Source organism: Heptranchias perlo, chromosome 5 (genome assembly GCF_035084215.1).
Source record: "Heptranchias perlo isolate sHepPer1 chromosome 5, sHepPer1.hap1, whole genome shotgun sequence".
Classification (NCBI taxonomy): Eukaryota; Metazoa; Chordata; class Chondrichthyes; order Hexanchiformes; family Hexanchidae; genus Heptranchias; species Heptranchias perlo.
Genome location: NC_090329.1, coordinates 22,426,539 through 22,442,862, shown reverse-complemented (window position 1 = coordinate 22,442,862; position 16,324 = coordinate 22,426,539). Strand labels below are relative to the sequence as shown.

The following is a 16,324-nucleotide window of genomic DNA, read 5'->3' as shown; positions in this document are numbered from 1 at the left end:
CCCCAGTTTTAATTGCCCCACCATTGGCGGTCGTTCCTTCAGCAATCTAGGCCCTCCCTAAACCTCTCCACCTCTCTCTCCTCCTTAAAACCTACCAAGCATTTGGTCCCTGTCCTATTATCTCCTTGTGCGGCTCTGGGTCAAATTTAGGTTGATGATTGCTTCTGTGAAGCACCTTATTATATTAAAGGTGAGTACTTTTGTTGTTGAAAGCTGTTTGATACGTTATAATTGGATTGCTGCGTTCACTATCTTTGCCTGTGAGTTGACTGTGGTTACTGCCTATTGCAGGTCTGCAGCGCCTGGATTGGAAGTGGAGTGGTTAGTGACCTGAATGATCTACGCAGGGTTCACAATCTGTTGGTATCTTCTTTAGACAAGGTGCAAGCTGGAAAGGGCTCCCTGAGCCAACTATACAGTGAGAGTGCTACCACTATGGAGAAGCTGGCTGTGCTAAAAGCTTGGGCTGAGGTAAGCTTGTTGGGGGGAGGGGGGAAGGGGGTATGGATTAAACTGATACATTCAGCAGAATAAATGTCCAAGTACAAAGACGATTCTTTTCCTTTCTCCCCTCCCCACCCATCAATGACTTATGCTGGGCTCAGCCCACAGGTGCCGGCCTCTCTGCGGTACCTCGCCCATTTGAGCGTAGGCAGCTGGTTATTTGACTGTGGAGTGCATCACTGCCAGGCACAATCTTGCCCTGAACCAAAACTCGCTTTCTAATGGGAATCCTGACTGATTTTGTTTAATGCCACACCCTGAGAATGAATGTCTGTTTTAACCTGTAGTGGGAATCAAATGTTTAATCAACTGCAGATTCAGCATTTGAGCCTCAAGCATACTGAAATATTCACTGTACTGGCTGCTTAACTCGTGCAGTACTTATTCCCCAGCTTTGTTCTTTCACATTAATCCCTGCAACGTTCAGATCCTTTGCTGTAGAAATCTCTCTACCAATAGAAGGTAGAAGTGACGAAGTAACTCATTGTTCAAAGTGTTTACAGTGGATTGCTTCGACAGCTGCTTATTGTTAAATGCCCATCCATTTCATTGAGATCCACCTTGTGCACAGTAGCTGTATTATTCATTACAGTGTAAACTCAGGAACCATGTACTGCCAGTAAAGGGGAGTGTGGGTTAGCGAATCGGTGCCACAATGTTGTAGCTCTATCTCTCACCTGCGCTTCCTTTGAGTGCAGCTCCTCACTGGGAGCTTGGGATTTTACCTGTATATCATTCTGAGATGCCCATGTACCATAAATTCGCCTTCATATCTTTTTCCCAATCTTATATTTTTATAACTAGGGTTAACCTGGGAGAATCAATTCCCTCTGTTCCATCATTCTACTAAATTCACGAATCGACATGTCACGTATAATTGAGCACTGTATTTAACTGGTCTTGAGGGCACGATGCCTCCTTTAACTTCACCTGATAATTGTCTTTCACCTCTTCAGGTCTACGTTGTAGCAATGAAGACCAGGAAGGAAGCAGAGACAAAACAGGTGACACCTGTGAAGAATAGGGATGACGATGATGATTTTGATGCTGTGGATGAGCTCCCTCCAGACAGTTTGATCACGTTAGTTCAGCCAGAGCTGCCTATTCTCAGCCGCCTCTGGCTTGCTGCACTGAAGGACTACGCCCTTTTAACCCTGCCAGCTGAATTTGCCAGCCAGTTGCCATCTGATGGTAAGCAGTGATGTACCCGAGCCTTGCCTTGGTTCTTTAAATTGTTAACATTCTCCTTCATTTCTAATTGTCCATATAATGTGGATTTGGCCTCCAGTCAGCATTGTAAGATTGGCGAATCCATGCTAATAAGTTCTGACAATATAGCATTTGATTCTGTCCTACTCCTTTATCAGTCAGTCTTACATGCTTTCCATGACCTCACCCCTCCCTGTCTCTGTAACCTCCTCCAGTCCTACAACCCTCTGAGATCTCTGCACTCCTCCAATTCTGGCCTCTTGTGCATCCGTGATTTTCATCGCTCCACCATTAGCGGCCGTGCCTTCAGCTGCCTAGGCCCCAAGGTCTGGAACTCCTTCCCTAAACCTCTCCGCCTCTGTTTACCTCTCCTCCTTTAAAATGCTCCTTAAAAGCTGCTTCTTTGACCAAGCTTTTGGTCTCCTGTCCTAATATCTCCTTATGTGGCTCTGTCAATTTTTGTCTGATAATCGCTCCTGTGAAGCGCCGTAGGATGTTTTACTACGTTAAAGGTGGTGTATGAATGCAAGTAGTTGTCTGTTTTTGTGGTTTTACCGAACCTTTTTTTATCCTAGATTGCTCTAGCACATTTTTGGTATCTCTCAATATGTTTAACACACAGAGGCTGCAGTGTACCTTTATCTTTCTTGTACCTGGCCCAGTTTTATTGCACAATGGCAAGAAGCCACACAGTGTTTTTATTGCAGTTGCATAAACTTGATATAATTTTATTTTGGTATCGATGAAACTTTGTCAATCAACAATGCTTTTGGTTTTGCCATGTAATCTGTGCACCAATCTGTCGCTTGGCAACCACGTATGTGGCACAGGGGTTTTCCAGAACTGGGTTCAGGTGTGTTATCAGCATCTGACTGACTGACTGACAGACAGGTTTCCTCATCCCAAGCTCAGAAGCATCGGTGGCCAACCATGGCCAAATATGTCAAGAATGTGGACGGATGTGATTTAACTGATAAAATTCTGCTTAGTGAGTTGAAGCAAACACAATGTTTGAACTGGGAGTGAAGGATCTCTTCGCCCTGGTCTCAGTTGTTGCCTGTGAGCTCACTTTCCCTGTGCGACAGGGAGATGACAAACGTAATAATTAAAATGTGTTGTTTTAAATCATCGCTAGTTTGAAAATGTCACGAGACAGATGTGGATGAAGGAGGTCATTTGGCCCACCTTAACTAAGCCATACAAGAATAAAAGACCTACATTTCTCCCCCTTACACTCATGATTGAATCAAAGCGTTTAGCCTCGACTGCCCTACCGGGATGTCCTTTGTGTCATGTTCCTCCCGATGTCCGTTTAAAATTTTCCATCTCACTCCTGACTTGTCCCTTGTAGGTGGTTTGAGAGCTTTTTGGGGAGTTAGGAGGTGAGTCACTCACCACAGAATACCCAGCCTCTGACCTGCTATAGTAGCCACGGCATTTATTTGGCAGTATCTTGAGAATGGCCACGGATGTTTTCAGTGAGAATCCTTAAGACAGGTTTAGTTTTTCCAGCTTAAACTTCTGAGTTAGAGCTCATTGCTTGAGCCCCGATATTCCTCCATTTTGGGGGCAAAATAATCGCTCAATCTGGGCGTGTGGGGTGGAGCTCGGTTAGACTAGGTCTTTGCCCCTTTGTGCGGTTTAAAATTCTACCAGAAGTGAGGGCAGTGCTTCTTGCTTCTGTCCTCTTCTGTGCTGACATAAGAAAAAAAGAAAGTCTTGCATTTCTATAGAGCCTTTCATGATCTCAGGACATCCCAAAGCACGTTACATCCAAATAAGTACTTTTTTTTGAGTGTAGTCACTGTTGTAATGTAAGAAATGCGGCGGTCACAGCAAGGTCCCACAAACACCAATGTGATAATGAACAGATAATCTTTTTTTAGTGATATTGGTTGAGGAGTAAATGTTGGCCAGGACACCGGGGAGATCTCCCCTGCTCTTCTTTCTGGCCATGGGATCTTTTACGTCCACCTGAGAGGGCAGACAGGGCCTCTGTTTAACATCTCATCTGAAAGACAGCACCTCCGACAGTGCTGCACTCCCTCAGTACTGGCACTGAAGTGTCGGTCTAGATGTTTGTGCTCAAATCTCTGGACTGGGGGCTTGACCCCACAGCCTGTTGCGTGCCCACTGAGCCATTATACATTATGTATATATACAAAATAATTTTCAAGATTTCCGGCTGACATTATTTTGCAGCAGCACGAGATTTGAGACAGAATCATGGGCGTGTCCGAAGGGCATGCATACATTCCAGTCCACTTCCAGCGGAATACTGCTGGAATTTCTAGTCTGTGGTTGGTAGAGGAAACCCTGAGTTGGAAGATGAGAAGCACAGACGGAGGCCCATCGTGCCTGTGCCGGCTCTTTGAAACAGCTATTCAATGAGTCCCACCTCTCCCTGCTCTTTCCTCATAGCCCTGTAAATCCATTGTAGAAAATGTCCCAAAGTGCAGGTAGATGTTGTGCATCAGTTGGCGATCGTGCGGTAATTAAGGTAGAGATGATTGTGTGCATAGTTGTACTTCCCAATTTCCTTTGCTCCACCGTTGGCGGCCGTGCCTTCAACTGCCTAGGCCCTGAGCTCTGGAATTCCCTCCCTAAACCTCTCGACCTCTCTCTCCTCCTTTAAGTTGCACCTTAAAACCCACCTCTTTGATTGACCAAGCCATCTGTCCTAGTATCTCCTTATTTGGCTCGGTATCAAATGTTTGTCTGATTACACTCCTGTGAAGCACCTTGGGCCACTTCACTACATTAAAGGCGCTGCATAAATGCAATTTGTTGTTATTCTGACATGTGTTGCGTGTTTTGCTTGATGGTGTACTTTGTTACAGGAGGAGCCTTCTATACTCCGGAAACAATCGACAGTGCAAGGCTGCACTACCGTACTTCCTGGGCCCCAATCTTGCACGCCGTGGCGCTTTGGTTGAACAGCACGGGATTCTCCATTGCAGGCGAGCCAGCGGGTCCGCCACTTCACAGTGTACACAAAAACCAAACGGCCGCCACTCTCAGCCAGGCATCCGGTGCTTCAACCAAAACACTGGAGGAGATCAACACAGATCGACTCCACCTTATTTTTGGTAAGCCAATGCATTCATGGTGATGCATGTTTTCACATCAAATCAAAAGCTTTCTTGCAGCTGATCATAGAATCTTACAGCACAGAGAGGCCATTCGGCCCATCGCACAAGTGCCGGCTCTTTGAAAGAGCTATCCAATTAGTCCCCCCACAACCCCCCCCCCCCCCCAGCGCTCTTTCCCCATAGCCCTGTAAGTTTTTCCTTTTCAAGTATTTATCCAGTTCCCTTCTGAATGTTACTATTGAATCTGCTTCCACCGCCCTTTCAGGCAGTGCATTTCAGATCATAACAACTCGCTGTGTATAAAAAAATTCTCCTCATCTCCCCTCTGGTTCTTTTGCCAATTAACTTGAATCTGTGTCCTCTGGTTACCGACCCTCATGCCAGCGGAAACAGTTTCTCCTTATTTACTCTATCAAAACCCCTCATAATTTTGAACATCCCTATTAAATTTCCCCTTATCCTTCTCTGCTCTAAGGACAACAATCTCAGTTTCTCCAGTCTCCCCACATAACTGAAGTCCCTCATCCCTGGTACCATTCTAGTAAATCTCCCCTGCAACCTCTCTAAGGACTTGATCATTCTTAAACTATTCTTTGTACATTTAAACATCTGGGCCAAAAAAAAAGAATTTGGGTCTTGTTTTTGCAGGTATTAGTATAGAGTTCCTATGCTCTCCTCGGCCTGAGAATCCCCTGAAACATGTTGCATCTTGCCTGAATGCTCTTTGCACACTGCTGGACTCCCCATGTGCTATAACATACATTGGAGAAGATCAGGTATGGTGATAATGCGGAAAATACTGTCAGTTCCTTAAGTGTGCCACTAGTGCTGCGGGGGAAGGCCTATTTTGTGCTGAATTACGGTACCGTTTTGTGTTGTCAACCTGTGCTCACTGGGAACTGGGTTGAGACTAATATGTTCATTGCACTCAGAGCCCTTGCAGTTGGCAGAAAAAGAATTTCATCTCATTGGACTGGTCTAGATTCCAACGCAGGTCTCACAGATGAAAAGAACCCTCTGTGCCTCCCAGCTAGGTACCCATAACCAGAGGGCTCATAAGAGATAACTCATTGCGTGACTTTATAGAATGCATTGCTGATACTTGGATACCATCTCTCCCCCGCCCCCATTGTAGCTGCCCTTTGCATTCACCATGTTATGGTTCAAACTCTTCCTGATATTTTCTACTTGTTACCGTCACAGAAAACTGCTCCTATGATCCAAAGTCTGACCTGATGAGCTCAATATGTAGAGTGCTCAGGGTGAACACTGAACCCTGTCCAACGGTGTTATATAGTGGGAGCAGTATGGGTTACCCTACAGCAGCAACTTGCATTTATATAACGTCTTTAACCTAGTAAAAGGTGCCGCATAATCAGCCTAGATTAGGTGCTCAGATCCTGAAGTGGAGCTTAAGCCCACGACATTCTGACTCAGAAGTGAGAGCGCTTCCCACTGCGCCACGGCTGACACCTGAACTATTCAAAAATGCGATGACTGGAAATCCCTTCATCAATAAGAGAGCCAACTCTGTAAGCACAGCGAGTCTCCTAACGTTAGCACAGAGCAGGAAATTAACTTGATCTTGCCTTTCAAGTAACAAAAATAAAATCATACCTAGAATCACATTCGGCCAGCTGTGCTGTTTCTAAATCAAATCTTTCTTTGATTCTATTACAGCTGCTCGTGGTTGAGCTTTTTAACGTATTACATCGCCTTTTACTAACTTGTGGGCCTCTCTCTGTTCAACGACAAGTGACTATGGTTGTACAGCAGACAATTAGAGCTGCTCAAGATCACCTTCATGGGCTGGTGAAGAAGGCTAACGGTAAGTTGGACACGAAAAACAGTTGCTTCTGTCACCTGCCAGTAAAAAAAAGTGTTAAAATCTGTTGCGTGGGGTATTGAAGGGTGAGTCGTGGAACCTAGCCTGACAGGAGCAGGTACCGGGGATTTGTACACAAGCATCCCGCCCAATTTCCTGATCTGTTCTCCTGCAGGCGAGGCTCTGTGCCAGGAGTGCAACTTCATAATATTACAGGTAATGTTTCGTACTCAGGACGAGAAAAGGCATCCAGACCCATACCCTTCAGTGTCTTTCTCTTGGTGGCAAATTTGAACAGAATCTACTTTATTCTGACTCTTTACAAAACAAAATTGCACTCCAATAATTTGTAAATGTGTTCTAATTATAAGTTATGATTTTTTTTTTAAATATTATGTTGCGGCTTTGTTTAAAGTGGACATGGTTGTCTTCTAGATGACGAACGTGTTCCTGTAGAGGACTCCCTCGCTGCTTTGGGGGAAGGAGGGAAAACCGGGGGTCTGATTCCCGGTAAATCCATCGTGTTTGCCGCACTCGAGCTGCTCATGTTCATCCTGGTACGACACCTTCCGCAGCTAAATCCTAGAGTGACGGACTCTCCCAGTCACGTTCTCGGTAAAACGCAGCCATTAGCAGAGGAGAGTGCCCATCTTGTAGCGGTCACTGTTGCTATCCTGGCTGATTTGCCATCTCTCTGTTCCCCGACAGGTAAGAACAGCTAAACACTTAAAAAGCAAGTTCTAAATGAGTATTATTTAATGCACAGAATGTGTAGTTGGTGGAACCGATTCATTTCATCTACAGGTTTTAACGTTTCAATGTTGATAGCAACTGACCTGTTGATAGCAACTGACCTGGCTTCCTTGTGTTTAGTATTTTACATACCTAGAATTACATCGAATTTACAGCACAGAAACAAGCCATTCGGCCCAAATAATCTATGCCGGCATTTATGCTCTACACGAGCCTCCTCCACCCCTCTTCATCTCACTCTATCAGCATATCCTTCTATTCTTTTCTCCCTCATGTGTTTATCTAGTTTCCTTTAAATGCATCTATGATATTCGCCTCAACTACTCCTTGTGGTAGCGAGTTCCACATTCTAACCACTCTCTGGGTAAATTCCTCCTGAATTCCCTATTGGATATATTAGTGACTATCTTATATTTATGACCCCTAGTTTTGGTCTCCCCCACAAGTGGAAACATCTTCTCTACGTCTACCCTATCAAACCCTTTCATAATCTTAAAGTCCATTATCAGGTCACCCCTCAGTCTTCTCTTTTCCAGAGAAAAGAGCCCCAGCCTGTTCAATCTTTCCTGATTGGTATAACCCCTCAGTTCTGGTATCATCCTTGTGAATCTTTTTTGCACTTTATCCAGTGCCTCTATATCCTTTTTGTAATATGGAGACCAGCACAGCAATGTGATAATGACTAAATAATCTTTTTTTTTACTGATGTTGGTTGAGGGATAAATATTGGCCAGGACATCAGGGAGAACTCCCCTGCTCTTCTTCGAAATAGTGCCACGGGATCTTTTGCATCCATCTGCGAGGGCAGACGGGGCCTCGGTTTAACATCTCATCTGAAAGATGGCTCCTCCGACAGTGCAGCACTCCCTCAGTACTGGCACTAGAAGGGTCAGCCTGGATTATGTGCTTGAGTCTCTGGAGTGGAGACCTGAACCCACGACCTACTGACTGAGGCGAGAGAGCTTACCCACTGAGCCACGGCTGACACTAAAAGACTAAAACGGGGCAAAGTTGGGGAATAAAATCTTAAAGATGCAAGCATTCTTTGTAAATTTTCCCAGGTAGATTGTCTGATTTTACTATGTTATGAATTTCTACCAGATTTTTTTTTTGAGAAGGGGAAGAAATGTTGAGGACATGTTGCCCCTAAAAGATGCTTAGTTTGCAGTAACATTTGGAGATCACATTGTCCTATTCCACATTTAAACCATCCAACAATTTCAGCAACACGTTTTCAAACTGAGGGGTGGCAGTCGTCAGTAGTGTTTTCTAGTTGATTTGTGTTTCTCTATTATTAATCTAAGGTATACTTGTTAGGCTGGAATGGACATCAGTTCATATTTTTATTAATGTTTTGCTATCTAGGCCCAACTTTACTCATCGGAATATGACATTTAAAATCTTTCAATCTCCCACAAATATTTACAGCACACAGCAGAAGGCCATTCAGCCCCTCCGTGCCTGTGCTGGTGCTAGCTCTCAGGAACTGTGTACCGTATTCTCGTTTCCCTGCTCTTTCCTGTTGTCTTTTTATATTTTTCCTTTTCAAATACTTGTCCAATTCCCTTTAAAAGAAGCTACAGTCTCTGCCTCAGCCACTTGTGATAAAGCATCCCGTGTCCTTGTAATGGAAGGGTAGTCAGGATGACTGCTAACGGCTTGTACTTGGTCCAATTTCACAGGAAGTATGACTGTACTCCCCACAATCCTTTTCCTGATCACGGGAGTGCTGAGAGAAACTGCGGTGAAGTCTACAGATAAGCATGTGTCGCCCCCAGTCACTGCGGCACTGCAAGGGATCAAAACCATCATAACATCCCCACTCGCTAAATCGGATGAAATCCATAAGCAGTGGAAAGGTCTTGTCTGCAGCTCTCTGGCTTCCATCTTGGAATATTCCAAGCCAGGTAGGGCATGTAATGTGTAGCCAAGTGCTTGGTAGTAGTCCTTGAGTAAAGGACATTAACCCCAGTTCCTCCTGACTGGTCTGGTGTAGCTGTTTGAAAGCAATGGTTCCCTTTTGTCGCAAATGCCTGTCAAATGGTTGTGGCCATTTAAGGATGGGATCGCTTTTTGTGATAGACAACGCAACGTTCGAAGCCATTCACTTTCTTCAGCAGCTGCGTATCTCGCTGAGATATGGAGGTTTGCAGTGTTTCAGATAAGGGGGGGTGGGGAGCAGTGTACCGGGCAGCACATTGGGAACCTGACATGGTAGATACCAGGGGGCACATTGGGATCCTGACAGATGGTAGATATCAGGGGCACATTGGGATCCTGACAGATGGTAGATATCAGGGGGCACGTTGGGATCCTGACTATTGGTAGATACCAAGGAGCACATTGGGATCCTGACTGATGGTAGATATCAGGGGCACATTGGGATCCTGACTGATGGTAGATATCAGGGGCACATTGGGATCCCGACTGATGGTAGATATCGGGCACATTGGGATCCCGACTGATGGTAGATATCGGGCACATTGGGATCCTGACTATTGGTAGATACCAAGGAGCACATTGGGATCCTGACTGATGGTAGATACCATGGGGCACATTGGGATCCTGACTATTGGTAGATACCAGGGAGCACACTGGGATCCTGACTATTGGTAGATACCATGGGGCACATTGGGATCCTGACTGATGGTAGATACCAGGGAGCACACTGGGATCCTGATTGTAGATACGGGGGGGCACATTGGGATCCTGACTGACAGTAGATACCGGGGGCACATTGGGATCCTGACTGACAGTAGATACCGGGGGCACATTGGGATCCTGACTGACAGTAGATACCAGGGGCACATTGGGATCCTGACTGACAGTAGATACCGGGGGCACATTGCTTCATCTGTTGCTGAACTGACCCCAATGTGGCACTGAGCTACAAGGTGATGGTGAAGTTTCTGGGGAACACACTGAGACTATTTCCCTTTATGCCCATTAATATAGGCACCCACTCTCTGAGTTATTCAGCCCATCCAGTGTTTCCACTACCTGTGGGCACGCATGCTGTAGTTGGCTGAAGATGAGGGGTTTTGCAGATGCAATTTCTTTTTGTGTGTGTTTTTTTGAGTGCTGTTGTCCTCCTTGCACTACTGTTGTGCTCATCCCGTGCCACACTTCTATCTCTCGTCGTTTGTGAGAGAAGATACGAGGTCATGTCACAAACTCTTGTCCTCAAGCTTAGTGAAAATGTGAGTGGCGTACTGTCTACTCCCCGATTTATCCTGAGCTAGTTCCCTAACTGTTGACACTGTTCCTTTCTTTCTCTCAGATGAATCGAAGCCGTGTGTAGATGAAGTGAGTATGCTCACGGCTATTACCCTCTTCCTGCTGTCCGCCAGTAACCAGGTGCTTGGGATTTCCTCCCTCCACAATTGTTGCATTGAGCAATTCGGCAGCGCTTTAAATTCCAGTGATCCCTGGGTAAGACGTACATGCCTCTTTGTCACGATTGCATTTTTATTCGCAGCACCGAGTGCAAGAAACAGAAATTGAGATTCCTCTCCGCCTGGGGGAAAATGTAATCTTTTCATTTGGGAATATTTTCATCAAGGTGCATTCTCTTCCCCAATATGCATGGTCACCCCCACCCCCCAAATCTGGACCAAGGCTCCCATTGTTGGCCCCACTTATTCCTCATGTACGTGCTGCATCTGGATGACCTCGCCCATAAGCATAATGACAGTTTCCATATGTACGCTGATGATGTCCAGCTTCACCTGTCAGTTTTACCTCGTTCAATTTTGAGTTTATATATTACGTCCAACTACTCCAACAACTCATCAGTCACTGCAAAGAAATGACTCTTTGGCTCACTCCTGTTCTTATGTTCCTTTCAGCCCCTCGAGCCTATTCCGCCGTTCAATTAGATCATGGCTGATCTGCACCTCAACATTTACTTGCCTTTGCTCCGTATCCCTTGATACCCTTGCCCAACAAAAATCTCATGATCTCAGTCTTGAAAGCTTCAATTAACCCCCAGCATCCACAGCCTTTTGGCAGAGTGAATTCCAGATTTTCACTACCCTTTGTGTGAAAAAGTGCTTCCTGATTTCCCTCCTGAATGGCCTAGGTCTAATTTTAAGATTGTGTCTCCCTTGTTCTGGATTCCCCCACCAGAGGAAAGTCTTCTAGTACATGCACATATACATCCACTTCTTCCAGTTCTGATGAAAGGTCATTGACCTGAAACGTTAACTCTGTTTCTCTTGCCACAGATGCTGCCTCACCTGCTGAACGTTTCCAGCATTTTCTGTCTTTATAATGCATGTATAATGTTGGTTTTACATGTGTACAGATATTGAAAGCCTAATGTCATGGCATGAAATTAAGACGTGTGGCTCTCCTGTCCTTGTAGGTTCAAGGAAAATGTTACCAGCTGCTGCTTTCAGTGTTTCAGCACTCGAACCGTGCCCTCTCCACCCCGTATATCCACGCCTTGGCTCCACTGGTGGTTGAGAAGCTAAAAGCCGTGGAGAATCAGAAACCGGCCAACCGTGCTGAGCTTCTAGCAGTACAAGAAGGAATCAAAGTCCTCGAGACTCTGGTAAACCTGGGAGAGGAGAAGAATAGTAAGTGGGTCCTTCTATGCAGTGGCCTCTGTGTGAGCTGCCCCGTCAGGCCACGAGCAGTGTCGGACAACTTGGAAAGAAAGAACTTGCATTTCTACAGCCCCTTTCAGGAACTCCGGATGTCCCAAAGTGCTTCACAGCCAATGACATACTTTGGAAGTGTAGTCACTGTTGTAATGTAGGAAATCCGGCAGCCAATTTGCGCACAGCAAGATCCCACAAACAGCAATGAGTTAATGACCTAATAATATTTTTTTTAGTGATTTTCGGTTGAGGGATAAATATTAACCAAGAAACCAGGGAGAACTCCCCTGCTGCTCTTCGAAATAGTGCCGTGGGATTTTTAACATCCACCTCTTAGGGCAACGGGGCCTCAGATTAACGTCTCATCCAAAAGACAGCACTTCTGACAGTGCAGCGCTCCCTCAGTACTGCACTGGGAGTGTCAGCCTGGATTATGGGCTCAAGACCCTGGAGTGGGACTCAAGCCCACAACCTTCTGACTCAGAGGCGAGAGAGTGCTACCCACTGAGCCAAGGCTGATGCCTAACAGTTACTTAACAGGCTCGAGTACCTGTCTCATTTGACCATGGGTCTCATCTGACTGTGGGTTTCTTTCAGTTCGAGAGATGCTCAGAATCGTTGCAGTTTCCCTTTTGCACATAGTTAATGCAGAGCCCTCTGTAGTTTAAAGATTTACCTTTGGAGTTTCACCCAGCATGGTGAGTGGTTTTCAGTCTCTACATTGAGAGCTTTGCTAGGAACCTCTGGACTCGACGTCCTTGAGCCTTCAGTACTCATTAACACAAGTTGGTTGCCTTGTACTCACTACTCTCATTGTATTGAGATTTACGCCAAGGTTAATGAGGAGCTTTCATCAGCCTCTTGGTTCTTTTCCAGATTAACTCGGCACCTTCTGGCATCTCTGCTCCTGTAAGCAACGGCTACGCATGAAAGTAAATTCAACAGCTTTAGATTTTGACTAAAACAGAATTGCCATCCTGTCATGGGGAATTGGTATAGCTTCAAGAATAAGCACGGGTCTTTACCCTTTAAGCATGGCAGTAAATTTGCATTGTGCCCGAATGCCCAGTTCTGGTCCAAAATTCTAAATATATTTGCATATCTACACTTCTCATGAAATGTGAACTGTCCTCAGAAGGCCTACTTCCTACAATACGGTGGGGAGGGAGGAGTATTTTTTATATTGCTCATAGTGCACTATGAGTGGTTAATTGCCACTCTGGCAAGTGACCGGTAATGATTCAACCCAGATATCTAATGGGAAAAATTAACGGGAATGTGGTAGGGATTTATAACTGTGTGGGTAGGGGGAAGCTCGATGGTTTTTCAAGTAAAAAATAGTAATTCCCATCCGTGCCATCATTATTTTTTTGCAGCAACGGGAAGGATTTTATTAAAACTATGGGTTTTATCCCTGTTCTAAATGGATTTTTATCTTCTCACGGCTCCCTTTAATCTCCATCTTCAATCGCCACTTAAAAGGTGATGGCAACTTGTTCTGCCAAAACTGGCGAGACATTAGCCAGCGTGGCCCAGGATGAATTGTGCCATGGCCTTCCCTCCTCCCTGGGCACCAACATAGATCGTAAACCACTGCAAGAATCTGAAAATGCTCTGGGATACAAATAACATCCAGTGTTTGAATGAATAAGGGGAGATCATTTGACTTTTGTGGGTAACAAGTGTCCCATAACCTGCCAAGAGCATCAGTACTAAACATATCTGAGTCACTGCTACACCGTTCCTAGTGAGATCAGCTGCTGCTTTCTCCACCCCAAGGCTTTATTTGGCTCCACTCAAAATCACTTCAATTAATCTGAAATTTGCATTTTTACAGTGGCTTATCACATGTCAAATTACTTTTGAAGTGATTGCTGTGTAGGCAGCCAATTTGCATACAGAACTAATAGAATCTTACAGCACAGAAGGAGGCCATTCGGCCCATTGTGCCTGTGCCAGCTCTTTGAAAGAACTATCCAATTAGTCCCACTCCCCCCTGCTCTTTCCCCATAGCCCTGCAAAATTTTCCCATTCCAAGTATTTATCCAATCCCTTTTGAAAGTTACTATTGAATCTGCTTCCACCACCGTTTCAGACAGTGAATTCCAGATCATATCAACTCGCTGCATTAAAAAATTCTCCTCATCTCTAATTGGTTCTTTTGCAAATTATTTTGAATCTGTGTCCTCTGGTCACCGATCCTCCTGCCACTGGAAACAGCTTCTCCCTATCGACTCTATCAAAACCCCTCATCATTTCCCACAAGCAGCAAATCAGATTCATGGCTGTTAATATTTATTTTGTGGTGATGTTGGTCGAGGGAGAAATGTTGGCCGACAAGAGCCTCCCTCATACAGTGCCGCAACATCTATTACATCCACCAGAAAATGCAGACAGGGCCTCTCAGTCTATCCTCTCATTGGAAAGAGGGCACCTCAACAATGTAGCACTCCCATGGTGCCAGATGGAAGACTATGGGCTCGAGTCCTGGAGTGGGGCCCTCCCCCCACAACCTTCTGACTCCGAGACTATCCGATGAGCCAAGCTGGCACTAGAGGTGAAACGCGGGATTTTTTGTAGCAAGAGGAAGCGGCTTAAAAACAAAAAAAGCTGACAGATATAAGAAGGTATAGATGTGGAGAAGATGTTTCCACCTGTGGGGGAGACCAAAACTAGGGGTCATAAATATAAGATAGTCACTAGTAAATCCAATAGGAAATTCAGGAGAAACTTCTTTACCCACAGAGTGGTTAGAATGTGGAACTCGCTACCACAAGAAGTAGTTGAGGCGAATATCATACTTGAGGCGAATATCATAGATGCATTTAAGGGGAAGTTAGATAAATACATGAGGGAGAAAGGAGTAGAAGCATATGCTGATAGGGTTAGATGACGTAGGGAAGGAGGAGGCTCGTGTGGAGCATAAACACCAGCATAGACCAGTTGGGTCGAATGGCTTGTTTCTGAGCTGTAAACTCGATGTAATTCAATGTATATACTAACTAATGAGTAGATGTTAGCTCAAAAATAATTGCCCTAATGAAAGCCTTCCTCTTCCTCCTCAGGAATCCAACTACTTGCTCTTTTGGTCCCCACTCTCGTCTCGTACCTGCTGGGCGAGAAGTCTTTCAGCTCTGCTCCCACGGCCTCCCAGGGCCTTCATGAATTTGCGCTGCAGGATCTGATGCGCATTGGACCCCTCTATCCCAGCGCCTTCAAGGCAGTGATGGGGGCAGCGCCGGAACTCAAACCGAAGCTGGAGGCTGCAATCCGAGCCAGCCAAGCCAACTCCCGGGCCAAGGCTGCGGCCCAGCAAGCCAAGCCGGCCGTGCAGGCCGCACCCACCATCAAGCTGAAGACCAGTTTTTTCTAAAAAGAGCTGGAGGTGTTTTCATACTGATTTGGAACACCATTGAACAGTTCGACTTCCCCCATTCCTGCTCTGCGAGTGTGAGTCCGCTCCCTTGTTGTCTTCTGTACAGGTTTATGGTTTCTGTTTAGGTATGTAAATTGTTCCACGAAAGAAACAATTGGGATTTATTGGTCAAAACTCTGTGTGTGTGTATAGGTATCACATGATTATATCGCAAAGTACGTTATAAATAAAGAGAAAAGAAAGATTTTTTTAAAAAAGAGAATTGTTGTAATCTTTTTATCGTTTACAGTGACCAGTCTGCTTCTATAAAACTTAACAAGTGCGTTAGTCTATCTATAATATAGTTAAATTCTTACGTGGGTCATTGAAAACTTTCAATGTTAAAAAAAAAATGTCGTCATTGGTCCGCCATGGCTCCCTGTCACACTGTCACGTGGTGCTGTAATATATTTACCTGCATTTTCATCTGCCATTTTCTTGTAAGTAACTGAAAATTCTAATGTCTAAAATAAAGTTTTAAACAAAATTTTTTAAAATTCAAAATAATGACACATTTCACCACAGACATTCCACTTACCCATTAAATTGTCTTTTGTATCTTTTTAATGCCTCCATTAAAGGTATTTTCTTGAAGGTGTCAGCCTCTCTCAAAAACCTGGCCTCACACTTGATGGTTTAATCCGGAGCTGTGCATGCAGATGGAGCAGTCGAAGGCAGTTTCCTAGAATGCATCAGTACCATTAAGTCAGCTGAACTGCTGAATATTTTTCTTTAACTTATACCAGTTTGTGCTCGGTCATTTAAAAAAATTAACTTTCATATAGATTGGACAAATCAAATTGGCAAAAATAGCCCTGAGGAGGAGTTCATAGAGTGTATTAGGAACTGTTTCTTAGACCAATTCGTTGGGGAACCAACCAGGGAACAAGCCATTTTGGATCTGGTAATGGGTAACGAAACA

General features: G+C 44.9%; 1 protein-coding gene across 3 annotated transcripts in view; it reads left to right on the top strand.

Moving 5' to 3' along the window:
* heatr5b (HEAT repeat containing 5B) overlaps positions 1-15,963 on the top strand; it is a 116,337-nt gene extending 100,374 nt beyond the window's left edge. Inside the window, exons 27-37 of one of the 3 annotated variants that reach the window (XM_067984111.1) lie at positions 292-471; positions 1,461-1,695; positions 4,554-4,802; positions 5,454-5,581; positions 6,486-6,633; positions 7,066-7,338; positions 9,066-9,290; positions 10,664-10,815; positions 11,750-11,938; positions 12,864-12,919; positions 15,053-15,139. In XM_067984111.1, coding sequence (XP_067840212.1) covers positions 292-471; positions 1,461-1,695; positions 4,554-4,802; positions 5,454-5,581; positions 6,486-6,633; positions 7,066-7,338; positions 9,066-9,290; positions 10,664-10,815; positions 11,750-11,938; positions 12,864-12,917 — 1,833 coding nt within the window. In that variant the 3' untranslated portion in view covers positions 12,918-12,919; positions 15,053-15,139. Of the gene's footprint in view, positions 1-291; positions 472-1,460; positions 1,696-4,553; positions 4,803-5,453; positions 5,582-6,485; positions 6,634-7,065; positions 7,339-9,065; positions 9,291-10,663; positions 10,816-11,749; positions 11,964-12,863; positions 12,920-15,052 lie in introns of all 3 variants that reach the window. The other 2 variants (XM_067984109.1, XM_067984110.1) reach the window with 2 other exon arrangements.
* Positions 15,964-16,324: the final 361 nt, after the last annotated feature.